This window comes from Harpia harpyja, chromosome 1, assembly GCF_026419915.1.
Source record: "Harpia harpyja isolate bHarHar1 chromosome 1, bHarHar1 primary haplotype, whole genome shotgun sequence".
NCBI classification, from domain to species: domain Eukaryota; kingdom Metazoa; phylum Chordata; class Aves; order Accipitriformes; family Accipitridae; genus Harpia; species Harpia harpyja.
Window position 1 is genome coordinate 71,404,041 of NC_068940.1, and position 25,841 is coordinate 71,429,881.

General features: G+C 49.6%; 3 protein-coding genes across 3 annotated transcripts; all 3 read left to right on the plus strand.

Annotated features, from left to right (window-relative positions):
• Positions 1-205: 205 nt before the first annotated feature.
• Positions 206-3,335, plus strand: HOXA11 (homeobox A11). The gene is made up of 2 exons (XM_052799398.1): positions 206-993; positions 2,502-3,335. The coding sequence occupies exons 1-2, from the start codon at positions 315-317 to the stop codon at positions 2,732-2,734; spliced, it is 912 nt and encodes a 303-aa protein (XP_052655358.1). The 5' UTR covers positions 206-314; the 3' UTR covers positions 2,735-3,335.
• Positions 3,336-12,261: 8,926 nt separating this feature from the next.
• HOXA10 (homeobox A10) lies at positions 12,262-15,977 on the plus strand. The gene is made up of 2 exons (XM_052799387.1): positions 12,262-13,081; positions 14,470-15,977. Exons 1-2 carry the CDS (start codon positions 12,262-12,264, stop codon positions 14,742-14,744), a joined length of 1,095 nt encoding a protein of 364 aa, XP_052655347.1. The 3' UTR covers positions 14,745-15,977.
• A 5,366-nt stretch (positions 15,978-21,343) lies between these two features.
• HOXA9 (homeobox A9) lies at positions 21,344-24,493 on the plus strand. The gene is made up of 2 exons (XM_052799414.1): positions 21,344-21,953; positions 23,078-24,493. Exons 1-2 carry the CDS (start codon positions 21,398-21,400, stop codon positions 23,314-23,316), a joined length of 795 nt encoding a protein of 264 aa, XP_052655374.1. The 5' UTR covers positions 21,344-21,397; the 3' UTR covers positions 23,317-24,493.
• The last annotated feature ends 1,348 nt before the right edge of the window (positions 24,494-25,841 follow it).

Below are 25,841 nucleotides of genomic sequence, written 5' to 3' on the forward strand. Positions count from 1 at the left end.
GGGGCAGTGGCAAGGCGGCTTTGTGGCCCCCCAGGCTACCCCCCCGGCCGACCTGCGCTCGGCTCGCCCTTAGGCGCTGGCGACGAGCTGTTGCTTCCCCCCGCGATGGCCACAAAGGGAGCGGGGCCCGGACCCGCCGCTCGTCAATGTCAACGTCGGGCCACGTGACCGCACCTCCCTGCCGCCGCCGGGGAGAGCTTTCCACGTCAGCTTACGTCTCCCCATCTCTTACTTCACGGATCTGCTTCAAAGAGGCAGCTGCGTTAGAGAATCATGTTAAGCTCAGCTAATGCGGAGAAGCCGAGGTAGCCCTAATGATGGATTTTGATGAGCGTGTTCCTTGTTCCTCTAACATGTATTTGCCAAGTTGTACTTACTACGTCTCGGGTCCTGATTTTTCCAGCCTCCCTTCTTTTTTGCCCCAGACCCCGTCTTCTCGCCCTATGACATACTCCTACTCCTCCAACCTACCCCAGGTCCAACCTGTGAGAGAAGTTACCTTCAGGGAATATGCCATTGATCCCTCCAGTAAATGGCACCCCAGGAACAATCTGCCCCACTGCTACTCCGCAGAGGAGATCATGCACAGAGACTGCTTGCCTGCCACCAACACTGCTAGCATGGGCGAGATGTTCGGCAAAAACACAGCTAACGTCTACCACCCCAGCACCAACGTCTCCTCCAATTTCTATAGCACGGTGGGCAGGAACGGGGTCCTACCCCAGGCTTTCGACCAGTTTTTCGAGACGGCTTATGGCACGGCGGAAAACCTGGCCTCGGCGGACTACCCGGTAGACAAGAGTGGCGAGAAGGCGCCCGCGGCCGCCGGGGCGGCGGCGGCGGCGGCGGCGGCAACTTCAAGTTCGGAGGGCGGCTGCAGCAGGGCGGCGGCGGCGGCGGCGGCGGCGGAGAAGGAGAGGCGGAGGCGGCCGGAGAGCAGCAGCAGCCCCGAGTCATCTTCCGGCAACAATGAGGAGAAATCCGGCAGCTCCAGTACGTATAAAGGCAGCGCCCGAGCGCTTTTAGGAAAGGCAGCTTGAAATCTAGCGCACCGCCGCTGTTAAATTTTTATATGCTGTTTTATAAGCATATAAGGTTTATGAAGGGCCTTTAGATTTCCCCCAACAAAACTTTGTTATAAAAGGCGAGATCACGTGTTTAGTGCTGAAATTGGCCGTGAAATACCCACCGGGCAATGGATGCCTTAAAAAATTTTTTTCTTTCTCCTTCCTCTCCTTCTTCTTTTTTTTTTTTTTTTTAATAATAATAAAAAAGAGCTCTGTGGTCAACTCTCGAAAATATAATAACGTACGTTCGGTGCCTGTAAATTCGGCAAAAAAAGGAGATCCCGACTCCTTTGATATCAATGTAATCCAGTGATTTTATAAAAGCCATGTGTTGCACCAGAAGTCTAGTTAGAAGCTGAATTCAAAGCCTTCGCCGTTTTAACGATTGCACTAGAATAGCGTTTAACAGATAAAGTAGCCGCCTGAACTGTAGCAATATATTAAAAGAAACAAATTAACCTAAAGCTGGCCTTTTTGTCTAAAGGAAGCCATTTTACTAAGGCACTGTGGCAATTACGTGTTGCCTTCTGTCCAACAGTTTGTTACTTACAATTGTTATTCAATCTGTCAAAGTCTGATTTTTTTATGTGGACTTTTTAAAAGGCAAAGCTCGTACACGGTTCGGGGAAAAAAATACCTCGACAATGAACTGTACCAGAAAAGGAAGTTTTTAAAGGGATAGCAGCTACGTTTCGTGTAAAGAGCTCCTGAACCCTGAAACCTTTTATATTCTGCTTAATGAACTTTAAAACCGTAAGAGCTAATCGAGAGGAGAATACCTCGATGCGGTGCAGAGCGTGCTTTAAAAAAAGCCGGCGGGGGGAGGATGAGGCGCCTCAGCCCTGGGCTCAGGGGCTTTTCCTCCGCTGGGGACGTAGAGCCGGGTTAGTCTAGGGAACGAGGGCGCGATCCGAGCGGGCAGGGGCTCGGGGAGGGCCGGGCGCTGGGTCCCCCTGCCCCATGCCGCGCTGCCTGCTGCAGGCAGCCAGGTGACGGCCGCTCCCTGGGCAGCTCCGTGTGCGTGGCGCCCGGCGGAGCAGCCTACAAAGGCTTTCCTCCAGCTCGTGAAATCCGCAGGAACCCCCCCCTCGCCACCACCCCTTCCTCCGGCCGCCCTCCCCGCGGAGGCGGTGAGGCCGGATCCCCGCGCCTCGGCGGGGGTTTCGCCCTGCCCGCTGCCCGGGGCCGCCGCGCTGCGGGAGCCGGCGGGTCCCGGCCGGTCCCGGGGGGTCCCGGTCCCAGGCTGCCCGTACCCGCCAAGGCGGAGGGCTGGAGCCCAGCCTCGGACCTGCCAACGTCGGCCCCGGCGCGGGCAAAACGCGTCTTTTTCACATTAAGGTGTTTTGCCTGAGTGCCCCCCCCCCCGCCCCTCGCCAGCCCCCGCCGCCGGCCACCGCCGGGTCTCAAACGCTTCTGCCTTTTTTCGCTCCACAGGTGGACAACGTACCCGTAAAAAGAGATGCCCGTACACCAAATATCAGATTAGAGAGTTAGAAAGGGAATTCTTCTTCAGTGTCTACATAAACAAAGAGAAACGCCTCCAGCTCTCCCGAATGCTCAATCTGACCGACCGCCAAGTGAAAATATGGTTTCAGAACAGAAGAATGAAAGAAAAAAAAATTAACAGGGACCGATTACAATATTACTCAGCTAATCCACTACTTTAAAACTCACAGCGTTTTTTCAAGACGAGATTAAATTCAGATTTCGCCCTTGACAAGGTCAAGCCACGGGGTTACGTGGAGGAAGGAGGTGTGTATCTGACGGGACTAGAAGAATCCAAGGTTTTACATACATGTAAATCTCCTCTGGAACTTCAATGATGGGTTTTTATATATATATATATATACACGCATATATATATATTTACATATCAACTGGAAGCGATTTGATTTTGACACACATGGCATCCATTTCTAAACGTGCACGTCACCTCTGAGTGCAAAATCCATACCTCTTACCTTTCCAGGCACTGCGGCTCACCCTGCTACTGCTTTCGGCAGGCACAGGCGGGGACGGCACCTCTCCGTCCCCGGACTCGCCCACCCCCGGCCCTCCCTCGCCCCTGTGCTGCTGCGGAACAGCTGGCTGGAGACTGCCAGGTCGAGCTCACCCAACCAGGACCACTGCAGAATATAAACTCTGAGAAATAATCTTTTGTCCTTCCTTAGGGGGAAATGTCTAGGTTAGAGGCAGTGCTGCATTGCCCATGGGTTGGAAAGGAGAATTTAAGGGAGGGGGACACACACGCAGAATTAAAGGGAGTGTTGGGGGGGTATGACATGCCTACACCTTCCCGAGGCCAACCGCGAGCAGTTGTAATATGGATGTAGTGATGGTTACAATAGTGTTTCCTTTGGGGGTGTGGGGAGGGAGGGGGGAGGGGGAAGAAAGAGAACTAAATGAAAGACTTAATTATTTACTTTAAAAAATCAGGTATAAATTCGCCATATATCGTAAAGAAACAATCACTGAAAAAAAAAAAGATTTAGCAAATTTTAATTAGCTCTCGTTTTATTTATGACAACTGACTAAGCGTTGCCATCTTTTCTGAGACAAATCATATTTAAATACTAAATATAAAACGGCAAAAAAAGTGTGAATTTCAGCGTTTTAAAAGAAACAACTCCATAAAGGAAACTAACCTTCTGGCTTCTGGCTCGCAAACTTTCTTCAGGAAATACCTGTGGAGAACGACAGTTTAGCAAATACCACACAACACTTAATTGAAACTTGGAGTTGTGCAATGCACTAACATTGGATCATTAAAATAACTCGATCGCATGTTCGTTTAAAGGTGACTAGTGAGGAGTTTAAACAGAAGCCAAACAATGTAAATATGGTAATTTTGTTGTTGTCTACTTTAAATGTCACGAGCTCTACTTTGTCGAACAGTCGACATATGCAAAGAATGGAGAGTTGTTCGGAGTTATTTTAAATATCTATAAATATATATATTTCCCTGCAGGAACCAAAGCGTGAAAAAAAAAGCAATTTAAAAAAAAAGAAAAGAGAAAAAAAGGAAAATATTTAAAATTCTATATCAGTTTACAAAGGATACGGTGTTCTATCGTTAAGGTAATTTGCTGTTGAGAATATCTGAATGTATATTTCATACAGGAACGGTGTTTTACAAGACTTGTAAATAATAAAAAAAAGAACCCATGACCTATTTTGTTCGAATGCCTTTTTTTTTTCTCCTGGTTTTGTTTTTTTTTTGTTCCTTTGGGGCTAAAGGGTGTGGGATTTCTTTACATGTGCAACAAAGTGGTGATAAGAATGTTTTTTGATTAATAAATTTTCCAAATGGATGTAATTTCTTTGACATAGTTCACAAAATGCAATATCTTTATATGACATCACTGTTTTCAATATGTATCATCTATATGTATATACAGTTTTCTTTTAATATGCGAAAGTATTTGGTTGCATGTATACAGTGGAGCAGCGCACAAGGAAAATAAAAAAATGGAAACTTTATATTTTTACTCTGGTGTTACGTTACTGCATGTTCTTTTATCCGATGTAACTCTGGGACCCAAAATTCCTCATGACCTTGTTCAGTCATTTGGGGTGAATTATTCATCTTTTGTGAACTTCGCGGTTAGATCTTCTACTCTGGAGTTAACAAGTGAACCTAGGCTTGTTCAAGCATCGTTTCAGTGGATCACAGGAAAAGGAAAATTAAGCATGTTCATAGCTCACTGTGTGTTAGGCCTTTTCCTTATCCTGCCAATGCCGGCAGGACAAGGTCCTATGCTCGAGGGTTTGATGTGACATTGCTGTTTGCTCCCCGCCACATGTGTCCAGGAGAACTGCTCGGGAAATGTTTGTGGTGTCGGTAGCATTTGGGGCAGATTTTATAAGCCCGGCACCAAAGGGAAGGTCCAAGCCAGCCGATGGATGTGGCCAGAAGCGTGAGAGCCCTAAGAAAATGGTTGTCTTTGAAAAAAAATGAAAAAAAAAAAAATCCGCATGGCGGTGTGGTGGAAATGGACTGTTTGAAATTGTCCTTGATCTCCAAGGCAGGGAGGGGGTGGACTGAGGTGGGCGGGGGGGCGAAGGGGAGGAGGACTGGAGGGAGAAAGCTGGGGTGGGGGGGAAACCCCAAACCCCAAACAATAGCTGAGATAGGAATGTGCTTTGGGAAGAGTGTTTGAATCTTTAATGTTGACCCTAATCCTAATTGGGAGAAGAAAGTACATTCTGTTTTCGTGTTGTTTACTGGCTTTGAACTTCTGTATTGCTTGGACATCACCCATAACCTTGAGATGAAGGACTTGGTGACTTTGGGCCTTTGTTGACAACCGCCACCCGGCCAGACAACGGCTACCCAAAGGAAATGTTAAAAAGTGGGGGCGGGGGAGAGGCGAGTTTGTTTGTTTGTTTGTTTGTTTGTCTAGTATACAAGGGGGAATGCCAGTTAAAAGAAGACAGACAGATGGATGGGCTGTGGGAGCGGGACAGAGGGACGGATGGAGAGCTGGATGGCAATGAAAGTTAAGCCAGCAAGCTTCCTTTCCTGGTTAAAAATTAACTGGCATTCATAGCCAATCCCAGAGACAGTTAAACCATGGAGTTTCTCCGCTCGGGGTTTTGATTTCCTAGCCCAATAAAATCGCATCCTCTGTGTTGCTGTGACAATGTGGCCATAAAAAAGTGTCCGTGACTCGTCCGCTCGCCTGTACTGAAATGCATCCCTATAAAGGCAACGGAGCTTCGCCAGGAGGTTTCTACACCGGGAAGGTGAACGGACACTGCTCTCCCGCCGCCGCCGTCCGCCCGCCCGCCCGCCCGCCCGCCCGCCGTCCTGCCGCGGGGCCCCGCGGCAGGACGGCGGGCGGGCGGGCGGGCGGACGGCGGTGGCGGTGGTTTTGGGGTTGCTTTGCCACAAGATGGCGATCTTCAGATCAATGTCAAAGCCGCCCGGGGCGAGGGGAACAGCCCTGCAAAGGAAAAAAAAAAAAAAAATCTTGGCCTTTGTTCATTTTGCATCCCTGGAGCCGCACGGGTAATTATTGCACTTAACCGGGCTCCGCGTTACAAAAAGGCGCTCGGGATGCCGGGGGGGGAGCCGCTGGGGCTTGTCGGTGGAGTTAAAATTTCCTAAAAATTAGGAAATGCGCGAAGGTAAGTGTTTTATACGTCTACCCTGCGTGGAGAAGGGCGAGAAGCGTGGGGCGAACGGAGTGGTACCTAGCGAGCTGGGGTGGCCCCTGCCCCGACCACTGAGCACGGCGGAAAAAGAACCGTAGGGAGGGGAAGCGATGCAAAAAGTTGGTGATTATGATGTGAAATAATATAGAAGGGACTTTCTAAGTTGCAGCTGACCTTTTATTTTCTCTTCGTAAAGTTTTGGCCAGCCGCGTGGAAAATCCACGTTATCTGGAAATATTTTTTCAGAGTAACTTGTAGCTTTCTTCCAGTTATAAAAAAATTGTAGCACTGGAAATATTATGAAACTTGACATTTATGTGTGGAACAGTAGGTGTCTTCAATCAAATAGATCTATGGCAACGCAGACTGCAAATGACAGACAATTCTGACGGTCTTATTGGACTTGAACTATAGTTTAGTTGGGGTCGTTTGGTAACTTTAAAGGGTAGTCTTCTTTGCAGCTGGACACAGATTGTGGTAAACAAGTTTTGACACACTTATGCTAAAAACTATTCATGTGATTGCATATTAAGTCAATGTTCGTGCAAGACCAGATTTGGATTTCCTCTATCTATCTATCTATCTATCTATCTATCTTTCTAAAGCAGCACATGGGCTGTAAACAAACAATAGTCACACATTCTCATGTGCTCAGGGCTGGTCTGGGTTGTAGCTTTGAAACTCTATCCTCGGTACGAGTATCCCTAACTCCAGGTTACTTTTCTTGCCCATAAAAGTTTCACATGTTTTTGTTATGTCTCCATTTGAGAAGGGCGGGAGGAAAGGTGGTATTATATGGGGGAGATACTGGTTTGGCTACATATTTTAATGCACAGGTTTCTTAGGAGACCGTATACAATTTTTAAATATCTGTCCGGGGGAAAAAAACAAAAAAAAAAGATCATTTTTTCCTTGCTCTCGTATGTAAAGTAATGCAACTTGCCTGCAGTATTTTTTAAGAAAGCGCCCTTTAAAATTGTGCTTCCGGGGAACTGTTGTAAGTGTAGTTAAAAGCACATGCTCAGTCGGCAGCGAGCAGTTTTTAGATGATTATCGGAACCTATCGATTTCATCAAAGATGCTCCATTAAAAGCTCGGAGACGTTGATCTCTTTTGACCTCCCCTCGGCAACGTCAGGACGTGAGAAGCCACGTCTCGGGAAGGAGCAGGGCGATATGAGGGTCCCTTTGCAACATTTCATTTTACACCAGTCAAGTTAAACTCAGCATATTTGATCAAATATTTATTTTTCCCCTTGTTGTTTCCCTGCCCCATTCAATACCCGGCTGAATAAATCAAAGGGACCCCAGCAGCAGTTAAAGCGCCCTCTGGTTACGAATTGTTTACTGACGTCCGCGGTCATAGGATAATATTTAAAAAAAACAAGCTTGTTTCTTACAATAACTGTTTATTATTTCACATGATTGGGGTTTGCATGTTTTGGAGGGAAGATGCGAAGCCAACTTAGTGTCTACACTGTGTTTAATTAATCGTGTACTCAACTTCAGCTCACATACCACATCCAAACCCCTGGGAGGCTTTTTCATAAGCTCTTTGGGTTTGTGTTTTGTTGGTTGTTTGGGTTTTTTTTTTTTTGTCACAATCTTTTCATTAAATGCTCTGAAATCGAAACTTCAGGCCAACGTGTGTGTCTGAGAGCCAAGTTATACCGCAACCAAAAAAGATATTTGTATATGCATCCAGATCTTATTTAAAGGAAAGACAGCTACAAAAAGGGGAGAAGGGATACAGTTTCAAATGCTTAATACAGCTGTGCGGCCCATCTCTAGCAATGGAAGGGGTACACTTAAAAGACGGACTTGAGTATGTAAGATTTTCCCGACACATAGATAACCCGATACCGTTGTTGCTTCTGCACGGTGTTTGGGGCTCTCCGGACAATAGAAAGCCCCGTTGTTCTCGCCAGTGCCGGAGGAATGGCGGTGAGATAAATCCCTAATGAATTGGTTTGGGTGTATTTTGTCTTGCCGCACGCTAGAATTCGGAGCTCGTCAGAATTACTTGCAAAATATGTTCCTAATCCAAATGAGTAAAACGATACACATATATTATAAAACATAGCTAGGAGAACAAGCCTCCGGATGGCTGGAATAAAATTAAATGTCAGCCTAATTTTTAACAGGATAATCCGCCAAAACAAGCCAACCCCCCCACACACACCCCCACCACCAGAGTGAAAGAATTTCTAGTAAAGATAAAATTAGTGGGGCCGTCATTTGTCACCTAACTTGGCACAGACGCAGTTCCTAAACCTCCTGTTTGAAATCCGCCTTCTTTGGAGCAAATCCAGAAGAAAAAAAAAAAAAAAAGAAAATAAAAAGAAAAAAAGGAAAAGAGGAATCTGGCACACACGCACGTTCCTGACAACTGACAGTTCCAATATTAAATAACTATACCCTGATTGCATTAATTTTTGGAGCTGTATAAAATGTAATCCACGGCTGTATCCTCAGACAGGCGGCGCATGCACTCCTGTAACAGCCTGCAAGGCCATTTACGTTTTCACAAATTGCAGTTTGCCCGTGTCTACAAATAAAAGCATATTTTAATTAGCTCGCAAAATGCGTCTCTGGATTAACAGCGCTGATCTTTTGGGTTATACGGGCCAATAATAAAAAGATAAATCACGGTTTAACACGGTACATTTTGAGATTTCCAGTCAGAGTTTGCTTAGGCTGAGCTGTCGTTTTTTATTTATTCCCTTTTTGTTTTTAATTTTAGTCCAACCAATAAAACGGCTTAACGACGCTATTAATGCATCTATTATATTTTTCTTAGATCAATAAAGTTTTATTTTGATAGTGTTGTCTATGTACGCCGTGAATTTAGATTCTCCGCGAAAGCACCTTCTCGCCGGTTTTGATATTTATCAGAATTTTATTTGCTCGGTTTTATAGACCCTCGGATAGCTTTACTTACAGAAGTAGAATTAAAAAGAAAGTATTTCTCGTCCCCTGGCGTCCACAATATTCTTTAAAATTTCTTTTAAATAGGGGTTAAGCTCCAAGGGACACATTGTTAAGCGCTGGAAATGCAGTAGCTACACCCAGCGCATGCCAAATTAGCTCACTTTAGTCAGAATTGACCATTATCTTTTATAGTTACGAATCAAGTGAACATTATTAGTTTTACTTCACTGGGTTTGATGATGCTGGTTACTATTTGCCTTGGCCTTGTTAGCGATTAAAGAAAGCGGAGATAAGGCAACGCCGAGCTGAGTTCATGATCTAGACGGAGTCAGTGCCTTGACCATCACACCGGCACCGTTCACTGCAATCCACACAACCGCACACGGCCTCGCCGACGGCAGCTCCCGCAGGACCTGACACCGGGGGGCAAACCCCAGGTCTCTGCCGCAAAACCTACGAGGGGAGGCTAAAGAGAACTTAAAACCTTCCAAATCGTCCCTGGCCTCGGCGCCTTTTGTCTGATTTCCCTGCCTTAGCTTGCAGAGAGGGAGAAGAAGCCAACTCCTGTTCCTTCCGATGCATTTCTAGTCGTTTTAGTCCGGCTGGCGAGGACTGCAACATACTTTTATAGGCCTCCCCCCCCCCGTTTAATCCAATTTTTAAAAGGGAGCTGCTTATTTTAAAAACAGCTTTGGAAGGATTTCAAGTGTTGCTCCTTGGTTCCGTATGGCTTTTAGGTTTGCAATCCATTTCTATTTAATTTGGCAAATGCAAAATAAACATACCGCAAGAGCGGACTTCCCCGGAGTAATTTTTATACCTGACTTGTGTAGTGAAATGTATTTGGAAGGCGGCGTTGGGGCTCACGTTTCATTTTATTTAGATCTGTATTTATAAGGCTAAGCCTATTGATAATAGCCTTCCTGTACACCAGCCAATAAACCGGTGCCTTATACGGTATTAATTTTGTTAGCAGTGATATGGCCCTCACAGGAATCTGATAAGGGTTTGTCCATCGCCCATTAACACATCGCCGGGTTAGCCGGGTTGGGGAAATACAAACAATATTACAGGAGGAAACGAGGGGGGAAACAAAAAAACTCGAAGGGTTTCTATAGGCTGTGGGATCTACCCCTGTCACCGCATCCCACGGACCGGTCAGAAGGAAGCCGCGCTGGGATGCTCGCCCCATCACACCGGAAAAAGTCAGACGCCTTTCCGTACAGTTTTTATGGGTATTGCAAAGTTGTAGCAGCCTCTCTGCCTGCCCCGGCGCTTCCAGCGGGCGCGGAGGGAGGCCGGGGAGGGCCCCGCCGGCTCGGCTCGCCCGCGGGAAGGGACACTCGCCTCCCGCCGCAAGGAGGGACCCCTCCGGGGGAATGTCACGCCGCGGAAAAAGCATTTCCTCGGGGCAGGCAAGGGCTGCGGGACGAGGCCACGTGGGGCTTGACAGATCCGTGGGGCGGGGGGGGAAAGGGCCTCCCCAGCCCCTGCTCCGCGCTGCTCCCCGGGGCGGTTTGAACGCCAAGGGTAGGCGCCGGGGGATGCGGGGCTCCGGGGGATGCGGGGCGCCGCGCCCGCCCCGCCGCCAGCCCGCCCGGCAAGGCAGCGGCCCCGCCGCCGCCGCCAGCGCTCTCCCGGGCACGGCAGCCGGGTGCCAGGCAGCGGCTCCGGCCGGGGACGGCGCTGAGGGCCGGCCGGCAGCCGCTCTCCCCCGCCCGGCCTGCTGGAAGCGGAGCCCGGTCGGCCGCTGCTGCCCCGGGCAGCGTGCGGGAGAGGGGAGCGATCCCTGCTCCGCAGAGATGGGCAGCCAGTGCTGGGCAGCCCCAGGCTCCCCTTGGACTAAAGAGCCCTTAGCTCCGCGGGCCAGGCGGTGCGGCGACTTCAAAATGGCATGAGCGAGAGATGGTGGAAGTGAAAGCAAGCCATCATTAAGCGATTCATTAGAAAATCTATCTGTCTCTCTGCGTCCCTGTCTGTCTGCTATCTGTCTGCTACCTCCGCCACAATTGCATATTGACTGGAGAGGGCTGTCTAGTATCTCAGGATTCATCTACTCACTCTTCCTTCTATTATTTAGTACATCGCTTGTGAAAGAGACGGTGCTTTTGAAGAGGCGAAAAGCTAAGGACCCAAATGGAGGAGGTGTGGGGGGGGAGATATAAAAATGATCGCCAAATATAAACACATCAATAAACAGGGTGCGCAGCATCCTGCGAGGATCTATTTGAACTGCTCGCGTCTGGATTCTTTCTGTGGCATATGCCTGGCTTTATATTTTAAATGGTAATCAGACCTCAGGAAGAATCCAGCGTTAACTAAAGCATTAGGAGCTGCAACCGCACAATCAATCCTCCCGGAGTGGCATTGCTCCCTGAGAGATTCTTCAGCGTGGCAGCGAGCATTTTATCTCCAGGAAATTTAAGCCCAGCCTGGCGTCGTGGCGGTGATGTTAGGCTGGAAGCAGCCCCCTTCCTCGGTAGTTTAACGCGAGAGGCACCAGGCCCCTTTACGGTTTCCAATGATCCGTGATAAACAATAACACGTCTTTTATTTCTTAAAAAACGAGACAATCAAATAAAATGAGCAGAGCCTGAGCATAAAACACCGGGCGAGCCGTGGCTTTATTAATTTCGTGAGGCACACAGGCTGCGCAGGGAGATGAGCAGGCATTGCTGCCGGAAAGCCCAACCGCGGGGAGAGAGGAGCGACAGTAAAAGCTTCATCTGGACACCGCTTCAGCCTAGGTATAATAAACATCAGGACCGCCGGGCTATTTTATAGCGGTGCGTGTGATAAGAGGGGAGCGAAACTTGGAGTGAGTACCAGCGAAGCCCGCTCCTTCCCCTTCCCGGGAGCGCAGCTCCCGCCCAGGCGCAGGCACTCGCCCATGTGGGCGAAGCGTGCGCGCCTGTGTGTATGGAAATCCATATTACACATTAATATACATCTATCTCCCAAATTCAGAGGTCGACCTGAGAGCAGCTCGGTGCATACGAAACCAGACGGGGAGGGGTTGCTGGGGAGGCCCGGGCTTCCATTGGCTGCAAGCGTCTGCCGTGGTGCGGGGGTATCTCTAATCATATTCAGCATGTTTTGCACAAGAAATGTCAGCCAGAAAGGGCTATCTGCTCCCTTCGCCAAATTATTCCACAACAATGTCATGCTCCGAGAGCCCGGCTGCAAACTCTTTTTTGGTAGACTCCCTGATCAGCTCGGGCAGAGGGGAAGCGGCGGGAGCAGGAGGCGGAGGCGGAGGCGGAGGCGGCTACTATCCCAACAGTGGGATCTACCTGCCACAAGCGTCCGATCTGTCCTACGGGCTGCAAAGCTGCGGACTTTTCCCCGTTTTGGGCAAACGCAATGAAGGTACTTCTCAAAGCATGGTCCCCGGCTCGCACCCCTACGTGTCAGGGATGGAAGTGTGGCTAGACCCCCCCCGGTCCTGTCGCATGGAAGAGCCGGAGAGCCAGCAGGCCACCTCGTGCTCCTTCGCTCCCAGCATTAAGGAGGAGAGCTCCTACTGCCTCTATGACTCAGAGAAATGCCCCAAGGGCTCGGCCGCCACAGACCTCGCTCCCTTCCCCCGGCTGAGCGCCGAGGTCAGCCCGGCCGGCGGCGGCGGCGGGGTCCCCGTCCCGGGCTACTTCCGCCTCTCCCAGGCTTATGGCACCTCCAAGAGCTACGGCGCGGGGCCGGCCGGGGCTGCCCCCTTCGCTCCGCAGCCCCCCGGCCGCTTCCAGACGCCTCCATCTTTGCCTCCCGGCCCGGACGCGGGGAGGAAGGAGGACGAGGAGCGCTCCCCCAGCCCCTTGGCGTGCGTCTCCCAGAGGGAGGACGAGACTCAGGCTTCGTCTTCCACCGCGGAGGAGCTCTCTCCAGCTCCGTCAGAGAGCAGCAAAGCCTCTCCCGAGAAAGAGCCCGTAGGTAAGCGAATGGTGATGGTGATGGTGGTGGTGAGGATTGGAAAAAGGAGAGGAAAAAAAAAAAAAAAAAGCGGTTGAGGATCATAGTGGCATCGCGATGCGAAAGGAGGATCCCAGCTGCCCCGCGGGGCTGCCAAGAAGCGCTGCTCAGACTGACCTTCTGAACTTTGTAATATTCGGGCATGGGGTTGCCGTAAAAATTAATGTCCGTCCTATAGTTTAAAACCCTTAGAGCCTCCGCTCTGGGCAACTTTAGCCTGCATGCTGCTTAAACGTATAGAAAAACAAGATCAATCTTTCCCCTGTGATGTGAAGGTGCCTACCAGATAACAGAGATGTTTGTAAAGCATCCAAAATAAGCAATAGGCAGTGCCAATAAATAAACCTATTAACGCGGTAAGTTATATTTTACGATCCAGAATGCTTTTCGGAATAACAGCCGCGCTGAAATGTGCCATCTATGAACTGCTATCAAATTAGACTGATGAATGCACCGCGAATATCCTTCAGCGTCTACACTAGATAATAGGGTTGTTATTTATTCATTCGCTTATTTATTTCCCTTTCGGGTCCCCGTGGCAAAAAAATAACTCCCCTTCCCTGGGCGGCAGACTTTTCAGGCTCTTCTCTCCGGCCGCATTTCAGACGCCCTGTTATTCCTTCAGGCGCCCCGTTGGAAAATAATAAGATCAAAACAAAAAACGAAAGCGGAAAACTACTAGAGAGCCAACCCCAAACCACGAACCACTCCGAGCCATCGAGGGATCGGTGTTAACCTCTTTTCCAGCCGGTTCCACTGATAGAAATAAACACCCTGCAACGGGGGATTTTTTTTTTTTTCTTTTCCTTCCCCGAAATGGTTGGAAAAGAGAGGGCCGGGGCGAAGCTCCCCGGGAAGGCAGGGGCTGGAGGCGGGGAGGCTCCGGCTCCCCAGCTCACCTTGTTTTCCACCTCCAGAGCACACTTACAAAGTTCAGATCCGCAGGCTTTGGGGTCTGGGGTTTGGTTTTTGGAAGCAGGTGCCGGGGCTCGGGGGGGAGGGAAATAAGACTCCAGGCCATTCACCAAGTCGCCCCCCAGCAACGGTGGGCTCGGAGCGGCCGAGGGGGAGCGGGTAAAAGCCTGTTTTGGGGGGTCGGAGATGAACCACCCAGCGGGGCACGCTGCCCCGCCGGAGGCTGCCCGGAGCTTTGTGAGCAGAGGCAGATTTTTGCGGGCGGATCCAGGACCTTTGGGAAACCGCTTTGAAGCTCTCGGTTCCCACAAGGACACCCCACATTCCAACGCCCCGCACGCGCACACACCCGGATGCTCCTTCTACCCTGTCCCCCCCCAGCTCTTTGCCTCCTACCCGCTGGTAACGTCCCTTTTTTACTTTCTCAAAACTAGGCAATTCAAAAGGAGAAAATGCAGCAAACTGGCTCACGGCAAAAAGTGGCAGAAAGAAACGGTGCCCCTATACCAAGCATCAAACTCTCGAGCTGGAAAAGGAGTTTCTATTCAATATGTACCTGACTCGTGAGCGTCGCCTAGAGATCAGCCGCACAGTCCACCTCACAGACAGACAAGTTAAAATCTGGTTTCAGAACCGCAGAATGAAACTGAAGAAAATGAACAGAGAGAATAGGATTCGGGAGCTCACAGCCAACTTTAATTTCTCTTGATGAACCTATAAACACATCTTTATGGTTTAAAGAGCCAGTATCATTTTCCTAGGCTGTAGTCATCCGCACCTGTATGGATTAACGATTTTAGACGTTCTCAGTATGTCCTTAACCTCTTAAGAGCTACTTTGGGGTGGGGTGGGGTGGGGTGGGCTGGGGGGGCGGACTAAAGCCACGCTAATGCACAAATGCCGTGCGTGAACCTCCCCGCTTCCTTCAGCCTTCCCCGGGGCCGATTTGTCCCTTTAAGCTTTGAGACACAGAAATACCATTTCAGGAGCTGCAAATATCTTTCCCCCCATCTCTCTCTCTGAAAAGTAAAAAAGCTTGGTTAAAGGCGCATTCTTTTAAATTGTAAGCGGTGTAACTTGGACTGTATGTAGCTGCAGAATGAAGAATTTAAGCCTTGCCAAATTTCTATATATTGGGATCTTTCCCCCCTTCTGTTTTCCTTTTCTCCTCCCTCCCCCCTTTTTCCTTCGAAAACCAGGACTTACAATAATGAAATGCAGGCATCCTTTAAAAGGGCTTCATGGGAACGGGTGTTAAGGGCGATTCTTTTTTTGCTTTACCTTAAAAGTCAATATTACAGCTTTAAAATTGGCCAGGAAAATGAAATCTCTTCTCTTTAAAGGTATAAAAGAGTTCGTGTTGCTCATGGACTAAATTATGACACTTACCTCTGAATTTCTCTCGCTCTTTCTGGTTGTAGATATTTACTTAATGTAGTTTTGCTTAAATATGTGGAATTAGTGATTTTTTTGTCTATAAATAGCGTTACCGTTGGTAACGCATGACAAGCACACAGAAATTCCCCCTTGAGAAGAAAGTAGTCACTTTTTCCTCACTAATTTCACTGAAAAGTATATATCCTGAACATCAGAAGGACATTCTGAGCCAGAGTCTGAGATCGCGAGGGAGAATATGTTCGTCTTCCTTTATACTGTGAAGTTACATGCATTAAAGGGTCAAACATTTAGGTGAAAAAAAATTTAAAAAGAGAAAAAAAAGAGAGAAGGGGAAAAACTATAAATACAGATATGTATAAATGTCTATTATTATTAAAATGCCGATACTGTTTTAAGCAAATGCATTCTATCGTTATTATAAATGTTAGTTCTAGCTATATCTAGTTCTTACCTTAAATCGGAATAAATTAATATTGTAATGCTGCTGTGCGTGAGAAAAACGATGTTTATGTTCTCATAGAAGAATAAAAAACCGTGGAATGAATCCTTTTAATTTTACCTCTTTTTGTGACTGTTTATCCTCAGGTTCTACTTTATGTCTTCGAGAACTTTTACAACAGGAATAGTTGCCTAAACCCCCTGCAATTACTTTAGGAATCTATTTAAATATTACCTAGACGGTCGTAATTTGTCTGGGCCATATAGCGATGGTGCTCTAAGGTTTGTCGGCTTTTGTTCAGTTTTATGACTTGCTAGTATATCTGGATTGTTGCTGTCTTGAACGAGTGGTTTCAGTTGACTGAGGAGCTGCATAGACTGAGGAAGCAAATTACTATTTCTGGAGGGTAGGGAAACGATTTCTTTTTTTTTTTTTTTTATCAAACACCTACAAGTGTGCAGAGATCTTTAACTCCAGAGGACGGTGCCAAAATTGTAGCTTTATCTCAGGGCTGAGAAGAAATCGTAAAGGTGAGCGCATGGGGAGGGGGGGACCCCCAGCCTCGCCTCCCTGCCAGCGGGCCCCTCCAGACAAGGCTATTCCCTACCTGGCTGCATGCGGAAGAGCTTATTTCACCCAAGCTGCTTCTTTGCATCCTCCCTTCTTTGCTGCATGTTTAGCTAATGGGGTCTTGCACAAAGGGAAGGGCAAAAGGAGGGCTGGGAGAGGAGCGACAGCTAATGCTTCCGTGCAGGGTATATGTGTGCCGGGAGGAGGGGGGACAGACTTTGAACCCGGGCTTCTTGGGAGCCGTTAGCTTTTCATGATGTAACCTTGTCGTGCACGGCCTTTTTCTTCCCGATTGCATCTGCATGGAGAGGCGAAAGCTGCCCGGCTCGGGGGCGGGGGGGGGGATTGTTATTATATTTTTCTCTTGTTTTCATTAACCTACCCGAGGCTGGCCGGGGGGCGCGGAGGGGCGCCGGCGGGGCGGGCGGGCGGGCGGGCGAGAGGGATGTTTTAGTCACGTTTCTGGTTTTATTTTCGTAGCGGGATCCTTGCGTTAAGGACCACGGCAATGGGGAAAGTAATAATTAGCGCCTGAGAACTGCTCTGTGGTTTAGGTAGTTTCATGTTGTTGGGGCTCCACCTTTCTCTCTACAGCACGAAACTGCCTTAATTACTTCAGTTGATATCATCACCAGGTATGCTTGGTGCGAGGGTCCTTTCTGCCCGAAGAAATCTTAGCGCTGAAGTGATCTGTAGGCGTCAAGTCCCAATGCCATTGTTCCCCATCTGCAACGGAGCCTCCTTTGATTCCTCAGATAAACACGGCAGCCGAGGGGGGAAGCTTGACAAGTTCTTCAAGGTTAGCTAGCTCCTAAGCGAGTCCCTGCCTGCTTGCGGGATTTTAATATATCTCGTAGGCTGCATTCAAGGTCAGGTGCGTTTTTGCATTCTGCTCGGGGTCGAGCTCGGTCGAGCTCGGGGGGCGGTGGAGGGGGGTGGGTGTGCGCGAGGGGGGCTGTTTTTATTTTTCTGTCTGGATTTGTTAAAAAACAGAGACCCAAAAGCCTGCCCGGGGGAGGGGGTGGGGAGAGATCAAGTCTGCCGGCCCCGCTCCGCGCACCGTCACAAACAAGGCCCCGCAGGGCAGCGCCCGCGGCCGGGCGGACCCCACTCGCGGCGGGGGTGCCCGGCCCCACCGGCGGCTCTCGCCCCCCGGGGGAGCCCCCCCCCACCTCCTGGCTGGTGCCCGCCGGGGCCTGTCGCAGGGCTCCGCCGGCCCCGCGCCGCCGCCCGTCGGGCCCTCTCCCCCGGGGCTGCCCGGAGCTGCCGGGTGCCCCGCGGCCCGCAAGGCCTCGGTTACGATCACGATTGCGGCGCGGGCGCGGCCGCTCTCCGCGGCGGCGGAACGGGCAACAGCGACCTCTCCGGGCCCGCCGCCGCCGCCGCCGCCGCCTTTTGTGTCCGCAGCGCGACCGCGGGCAGGGGCGGCCTCCCGCCGGGCCCTCCGCCCGGCAGCCAGCGCCGGCACGGCAGTGGAGCGGGGCTGCCTCGGCAGCGGAAAGGCAGGCAGGGGAAAGGGCAGCAAACGCACTCGTCGGGGCTTTGGTTCTATTTATTTTTTTTTAGTGACCGTGGTCATTTTTGCCTAAAAATTAAGGATAATAATTTTTAAAAAGCCACCTACAAACTTTTTCGAAACTCCAGGCTGGGCTGCAGGAACTCAGAGGAATTCGGATAGCGGGTTTTAGCCAGACCCGTCCTAGCCGGTTCCTCAGAGAGGGAGACGTCCTCGGCTGGGGCAGGAGCCGAGCTCTACGTTGCAGACAAATTTAAGTGCTTGTGTCTGCCTCTACACACACTGTGTGCCTGAAGGGCTATCTGCTGCGTCCGTGTACATACGGGGAGTGTATTTACAGCTTATATGTCTGTGCGTGCCTGTACGGCGTTTGTACATAGGTTTGCCTCTGCCCTTTATTTCCCACTTGAATCGCATCATCCTGATTTTGGACCGCTTCCCCCAAATTCTGAATCATTTTTTCTCTCCGCTCTGCCAAAACACCTCCGTGCATTCTTAGCACTGGCGATTCCGTGAGAGAGGTTTGCAGGGGCAGGAAGCCCTGGGGAAAGGCGATCCTGAACTTCCCGTTCAGGAAAGATCGCTAACTCCCGCGGATTCCTGCCCTGCGCCCGCGTACACTCCGCGCCTCCGCGGTGCGTGGCTGATGCAGCGGGGCTTGCGGATGCCCCTCGCTTAAAAACCGACGGGGTCCTTCCCCTTGCAGCCGGGAGTAAGAGCTCGCGGAATGGGAGCCCTGCTAATCTGGTTCTATCGGGATGGAGGGCAGGGAGGATTCTTATTCAGGCACGATCGCTCCAGTGGTGCTTCCTTCCTGGGAATTCCGATTTCATATCGCAGTTTGGTGTGAACGTCTGTTTCTGCCCTGCCTGGGGTCTTCTGCCTCCGAGGGTGTAAGCCACCAAAACCTTAAGTAATTCACAACGCCAACCGTACGAAGCCCACGCTGCCCCCAGTAGCCTTCGTGGCTCGGCTGCAAAATGTACTTTGGGGAAAAATGGGTCTAAAAGGCCGAAAAAGAGAGGCGAATGCTCCAGCGTTATGATCAGCAACGTGACCGCGTGAAAAATGTCTGTAATTATTTGCTATATTTTATCTCTTGCTTTCTGTACACCCTCTCCTGCCGCTTGGATGCCAGCAGTGAGCAAATGCAGAATTTTACAGGGAAATAAAAATGCAGGCACGTTCTTTTAAACGTTATTGTTATTGTTATTCATTTGCTATTATTTTTGGTGAAGAACCAAAAAAATGAAACCCGCTGCAAGTTGAGAACCCAAATTCGAATATAAACATCCAGGACTCCTGCAGCTAAGATTATTTTTTCTGAATGGAAAAAGGAAGTTCTACAATCACATTTCACCACAGCTGACTCTTAATAATAAATACAAATGACGTCGAGTTCCGTCTTTCCAGGAAAGAAATACAATTATTTTTTTCTATTTCGGCGTGTCTATACAATGGCCACAAAAAATAGCAGAGGAGAGCTTTATTTGCATTTTTTAAATTGTTAGAAAATAACGGGCTCCTTGTTTGTGGAGATCCTGCGACTGTTCCGTAATTTTCGAACTCTAATGGGGGATAATAGTTTCATTATGGGCCTTTGTAATCCTGAATAGGGGGAGAGCGCGTTGTTAAAATAGGATCTCTGTAAGATTTCGGATTAAACTGTTGGGAAGACATGAAAAGAAAAAGAAAGAGAGAAGGAAAGAGGGGCAGAGAGAGGGGGAGAGAGAGCCCACATAGCGATGTAGAACTAATTAGAACCACACTTTCGCATGCACAATATTTACACGTGATTTTAATTATTCCTCAGGCCGTCCCTATCATTTGCTGGGCTCTCTTTTCAATAAAAGATATTTCGAGTAAATCGAGCCTCTCGCGGAGATTTTTTGTGCCCCCTGCATCCCATTGACGGCGCTCCTTCGCCAACCAAGGGGATGAGCAGCGTGAGCGTCCGCCGGAGAAAAATCGGGGGGTCACAGGCATATTTGCAAAGCGCTCAGCCACGACTTTAATTCCTAACACTGGACTTGGATCTGGCCGCCTCTTACTTTCCCCCCGCGCACCCTCCCCTCCTTGTGCGGAGGACTGTAACCCTCCGCTCGGTTTCCGACGCCGCTAGCGTGTGTCCTGCAGTCAAAGGAGGTGCCAGCAAATAAATAACTATATTTGCACATAAATTCGATTCACCGGAATGCGGGACGGCCGACTGCGAGCGCCCCTTTGATAGCCGCCCTGAGAAGCAGGGTGCCTTTCGGCAGCGGGGCGACGGGGCTTTTTCTCCCCTTTCCCCCCGCTGACTTCCCTGCATAGTTAAAGAATTAATCGTCGTGACAAATACCGCCGCCCGGCTCTGCCCGCTCTCCTTCCCTCCCGGCCCGGACGGCGGCCCCCCTCCTCTCCCCTCCGGCCGCCGCCGCCGCCCAGCCCCGGCTCCTCTCCCCGGCCCGGCGAGGGGGTCCCCGGCCGCCGCGGCCCCGTCCAAGGGCAGGGGCGGGCGGGCGCGGCGGGGAGGACGAGGAGGGTGTTTCGGTCACTGCCGCGCTCTGCCCGGCGGGGTGGGGTGGTGAAGTGCACTTTGGTGAGGGCCAGCCTAAAGACCGAGAGCCGGCGCCTGCCCCGGTCCTCCTCCGGCCGGCTCGGCGGCGAGGGCTCGGAAAGGGGATGCGTTGAATTTGACTTTCCGCTGCCAGCTCGGAGCCGAACGGAACGGTATTATTTACAGTGAGCTCCCAAACTAAACACAATAGTATAATTTAACCTTTCCAAGCACTCGTAAATTTTTACTGCTGTGAAACACAGCGATGCAAATGAGCGCGCTCATAGTTACTGACTTAATAACAACCCCGTGGCTCCCGAAACAATAACTCCTTATGAAATATAATAAATATATATTTAAATACAGTATACCGCAACTGCTATTTTGCCTTTTTTTTATTGCTTCAATTATTGTCTAATTTTATGTGAAGGTCTCCGATCACAAGGGTGATGGGTTGTGTTTTTTTTTTTTTCGCGGGGATCACGACCCACTGATGGGATGATTAATTATGATATAAAATAGTCCGCTTAAACGAGGGGAAAAAAAAAAGAGGAGCGAGAGAGAGAGAGAAAGAGGGAAGGGGGGGCCGTAATACGGAATCTGATCTTTTAATCTCAGTTGGCCGCAATTAAAACAAACCCCGCCGTATAACTCAAATATCCCTTTGCATAAAAACATATGGCCTCGCTATAAAAATTATGGCTGGAAAACACTGACCCATTAATAGCCCGCGGACTGATTTATACTTTATTGTTCTGCTCCCTCGCCACGTGACCGGGGCAGCCAATGGGCGCCCGGGCTGCCCTCAACTTATTACTGACTCTACTTCTCCGCCAGCACCAAGTTGTTACGTGAAACCCGCAGCCCCGAACCGCGGCGGGTCCGCCGCCCGCGCCCGCCATGTCGGCTCCCGGGACCCTCAGCAATTACTACGTGGACTCCTTTCTGGTGCCGGAGGGGGACGAGCTGGCGGCGCCCCGCTACGCCCCCGCCCCGCTGGGGCCGCCGCCGCCGCCGCCGCGGCCGGCGGCGCTGGCCGAGCACCCCGAGCTGGCCCCCTGCAGCTTCCAGCCCAAGGCGCCCGTCTTCGGCCCCCCCTGGAGCCCCGCGCACCCCGCCGGCGCCAGCGGCGTCCCCGCCGTCTACCACCCCTACGCGCACCACCAGGCGCCCGTGGCACCGCCCGACGGCAGGTACATGCGTTCGTGGCTTGAGCCTGTGCCGGGCTCCTTGTCTTTCCCCGGGTTACCTACCGGCAGGCATTACGGCATTAAACCTGAACCGCTGGCGGCCAGAAGGGCTGACTGTACCACGTTTGACACTCACACTTTGTCTCTCTCTGATTATGCTTGTGGTTCTCCTCCAGTTGATAGGGATAAGCAAAGCCACGAAGGCGCATTCTCTGAAAGCAATGGAGAAAGTGAGGCAAACGGAGAGAAACCGCAGATCGATCCAAGTAAGTGGGACTGCGAGGGTAATGGACTTCAGGGCGCTGCGCCGGCCGCGGGGAGGTGTCGAGGCGCTGGGGCTAATTACGCGGCCGAGCACCGGCTGCTGCCGCCGCCGCCGCCGCTCCAGCTCGCCGGGGTCTGCGATCTGCAAAAGCCAGCGGCTGCCTCTCGCAGGCTCGAGCGGCATCTAGGATGGCTCGGGCTTTCCAGGCTGAAAAGAAAACAAAAACCCACCCTACAACCGCAACTTAAGCAAAACACCCCCCCCCCCCAAAAAAAAAAAAGGAGGCAAAAGACGCCCGCCCCCGCCACCCCAGCACACTGCGCAGGACGTGCTCGCATCCTCCTGCCCCGCCGCGCTCCCCCGCGTGGGCCAACGCCGGGGAGGGAGAGGGTGCCTAGAAAGCATTGGATGTGAATCTGATCTTTTTGAGACGGCTCGCAGGCCGGGGCGGCTGTTGCGGGGCTGAGAGCAGAAACCTCGCCGTTGACTTGGTCCCCCCCTCCTCCCCCTTCGTCTCCTCGGTGGAAAACCCCGGGCTGGATGCTCCCAGGGCTGCAGGACTGGTGGCAGAGCTCCTCGGGATTGCTATCGCGATTAATGCCGTGCGAATAAGGGTCCTAAACGGGCGAGGTTTTAATTATGCCAGCTGTAGACTGACTCGCCAGCTCTCTGGGTCTTGCCAGCGATGACACGGGAGAAGGTCGAAATTAAAAAGTGAAACAATTTCGATGACATGTTGGTCTGGCTGGTCGCTCCCCGGGCTGGCAGTCTGGGGGGGGAGGTGGGATGTGGGGAGGCCAGGAAGGAGGGAGGGAGCTAGCAGAGAGAGAGAGAGAGGAGGAGGAGGAAGTATTTTAAAATTGCATCCTACAAACAATAAAAAAGGCGAGGGGAGGCGGGGGCGGCGGGGCTTTGCCGCGTGTGGTTGCGTGTGACCTCTCCATGTGTCTGTATTTTGGAGTCCATTGTGCCTCACAATCCTCCGTGCCTGGGGGAATGAGAGGCACGTCCTAAACCCTAATATCGGGACCCCTACGCGGCTGGTACTGCGTGGATACCCCTCCTCAGCCCCCCCCCCCCCCCCCCCGCCCCGAGCCTGAACTTCTCCTGTTGTTTTCGTTGTAGATAACCCAGCTGCAAACTGGCTCCACGCAAGGTCCACCAGGAAAAAGCGATGCCCTTACACCAAGCATCAGACGCTGGAACTGGAGAAGGAGTTTCTGTTCAATATGTATCTCACTAGGGACCGTAGATATGAGGTGGCCAGACTCCTCAATTTAACTGAGAGACAAGTGAAAATCTGGTTTCAGAACAGGAGGATGAAAATGAAGAAAATCAACAAAGATCGAGCGAAGGACGAATGATGGCGATGCGCAGGTTAAATTGAAAATGCATAAAGTGAAAAAAAAAGAAAGAAAAAAAAAGAAAAACGTTAAAAACAAACAAAAAAACCCTCCCCTCGAGCCCTGCCATGCAATGCGTCTGGGTCCAGGCCTCATTTTTTTCCCATGGCAAATTCTGATTATGATTGTACCTTGATTGTCACAGTGGCCAGTTTGCCAGGAGAGGTACAGTAAGACTTTTAATTTTCTAACAGGAAAGAAAAAGGGGGCATTAGCACGAAAAGGCTGTTTAGCTGGCTTGTATAAATCTACCTGTTTCTTCACTTAAGGAAAGAAAAAAGAAAAAAAAAAAGAAAAAAACTACCTTTTCATAATGCACAACTATTTACGGACTGTATAGTTTAGTCTACGTAGTTAATTTTATTCGCTCTTTGCGCGGCAGAGAGATCTCTGCCTTAATACTTGAACACTGTGTTTTATTGTGGTAATTATGTTTGTGACTCAATTTATGTGCTTGGGTGCTGTACCGGATGTAATGGTGTAAGCTAGAATTCAATTTGAACTCAGGTTGTTTATTATAAAAATTGCATAGAGTATAGCTCTGTAGTGTATTAAGTCTTTTCTGTATAATTAGACAGTTAACCTTTGATTGTAAAATATATATTATATATATCCCACCGCAAAAAAAAAAAAAAAAAAAGTAGAAAAAAAGTTCGTCCGGGATGTCTGGGAATTACGGTTCTCGAAATATTGAAGCAAGTCATTTTAGTATGCACAGTTGATATATATATAGTACTGTCTTTGTCGGTTGTATATATAATCTATATATTAAAAAAAAAAGTAAATAAACAGACTAGCTTAAATATTGTTTTTGCACCAGTGAGCAGTTATCAGATTTCGGAGCTATACATATATGTGAAAAGGGTAACTACCTATGGTTTACGTTTTAATTTTAATCGAATGATTTGATGGTTATTGTAATGAAGGTTAATTTTATTGATAATAAATTATACACTATAAAAACCTACATTTGGTTATTGTAAATTTGTATCGATTTAAAAAAATAAATCTGGGAAGTTATGTTGATGCAGAACGTACACTGTCTATTTTGAAATAGTTACCTCATGGCCTACTGACCAAATCGTTGTGTTGAAATGATATTTAACTTTTTGCCAAATAAAATATATTGATTCTTTTATGTTTTGTGATGTTTTAAGATTATTAAGGAGGGGTTCTTCCACGGCACACCGAATCTCACTAGCAGACGTGGCAGGGCTAGGGCAGCTGCGGAGGCGAGGCGAGTAGCAGTAGTATCTCCGAGCCAAGGCAAACCCACGGTTCTGCAAAAGCAGCCCCCAGGTGATGAAAATTTGGGCTTATTTTCCTCCGAAATGGGCAGATTCAGGTCCCAAATGCCATTGCTTCGCTGAGAGGAGGGACGGCTCCCCTCTCCCGGACATAATTTGGAAAGCTGGCGCTTAGCAGTGCGAGGAGGGAGCCCCTTCGGATGGCAGCGGGGGCACACGCCCGAGTTCACGCGGTTTTAATAAATTCGCCTGGCGGGGCGGGGGGGATTGAGGACCAAACCAAAATGTCCGACGTTCTTTAGTGCGGACAATAATGTAAATCAGCTCAGACAGCGACATTTAGGCTGAGATGGTTAATTAGCCTGTACCAGAAAATGTCCAGCACTAAGTGTGCTTCAACAAGCTCTGTGAGAAGGCTCGCCTTACCAGCGCGTTCATTTTAAATTCCCTTCTGGAGATAATTGCGCATGCAAAATATGTTATTTCAAACGTCACCCATTTTTTTCCTTCCCTTGCCTGCACGTTTGGGATTTTTTTTTTCCCTTTTAAATGTCCCGTGGCAAATAAAAACAACCCGTTGCATTTTATTAGCGCCTCAGATTATAGATGTATGTATAGATAGATATAGATACAGATAAAATTTTACTGACAATTATGGTAGAATTTATGGTGTCAATTTTACTCGCTGATTTAGCCGAAGGAAAGAGGTGGGCTGGCAGCAGGCTAGAGCGGAGAAGATAAAATAGGATTTGTTTTTAAAAATCAGAAAGAAGGTTTCTTTGGAGTGGAAGATTTCCACACACACACCCCCATTGCACCCACCCCTCCCCCGCCGCCCCAAGCCAAACCAAGCTCAGCAACAAAAGAAAATAGCGAAGTCTGTGAGCTTGCTGAAATTTACCCTTGTTTTGGGCGGACATCTTACTGCTCAGAGTAGATATCCTCCATAATATGAGCCGCCGCACACTTCTGTGCCACACCGACCCTTGTTTGCAAGCATGTCGAATAATAATAAAAGCCTCCTTGTTTTACGGAGGTACACTTACACATATATATGTATTTAAAGCAAAATAAGACAGAACACACTTATGGTCTTGGCAGAAGTTGTTGTTAGGAAAATTCAGAGCCATACAGTGCAATAAAAGAAAATGACTGCTGTAACCGTTTATGGGGTGTAAAACGCTGCAGGGCTAAAGACAAAACTTAGGGAGCCGGCAAGAAGTTTACAGATGTGCAGAA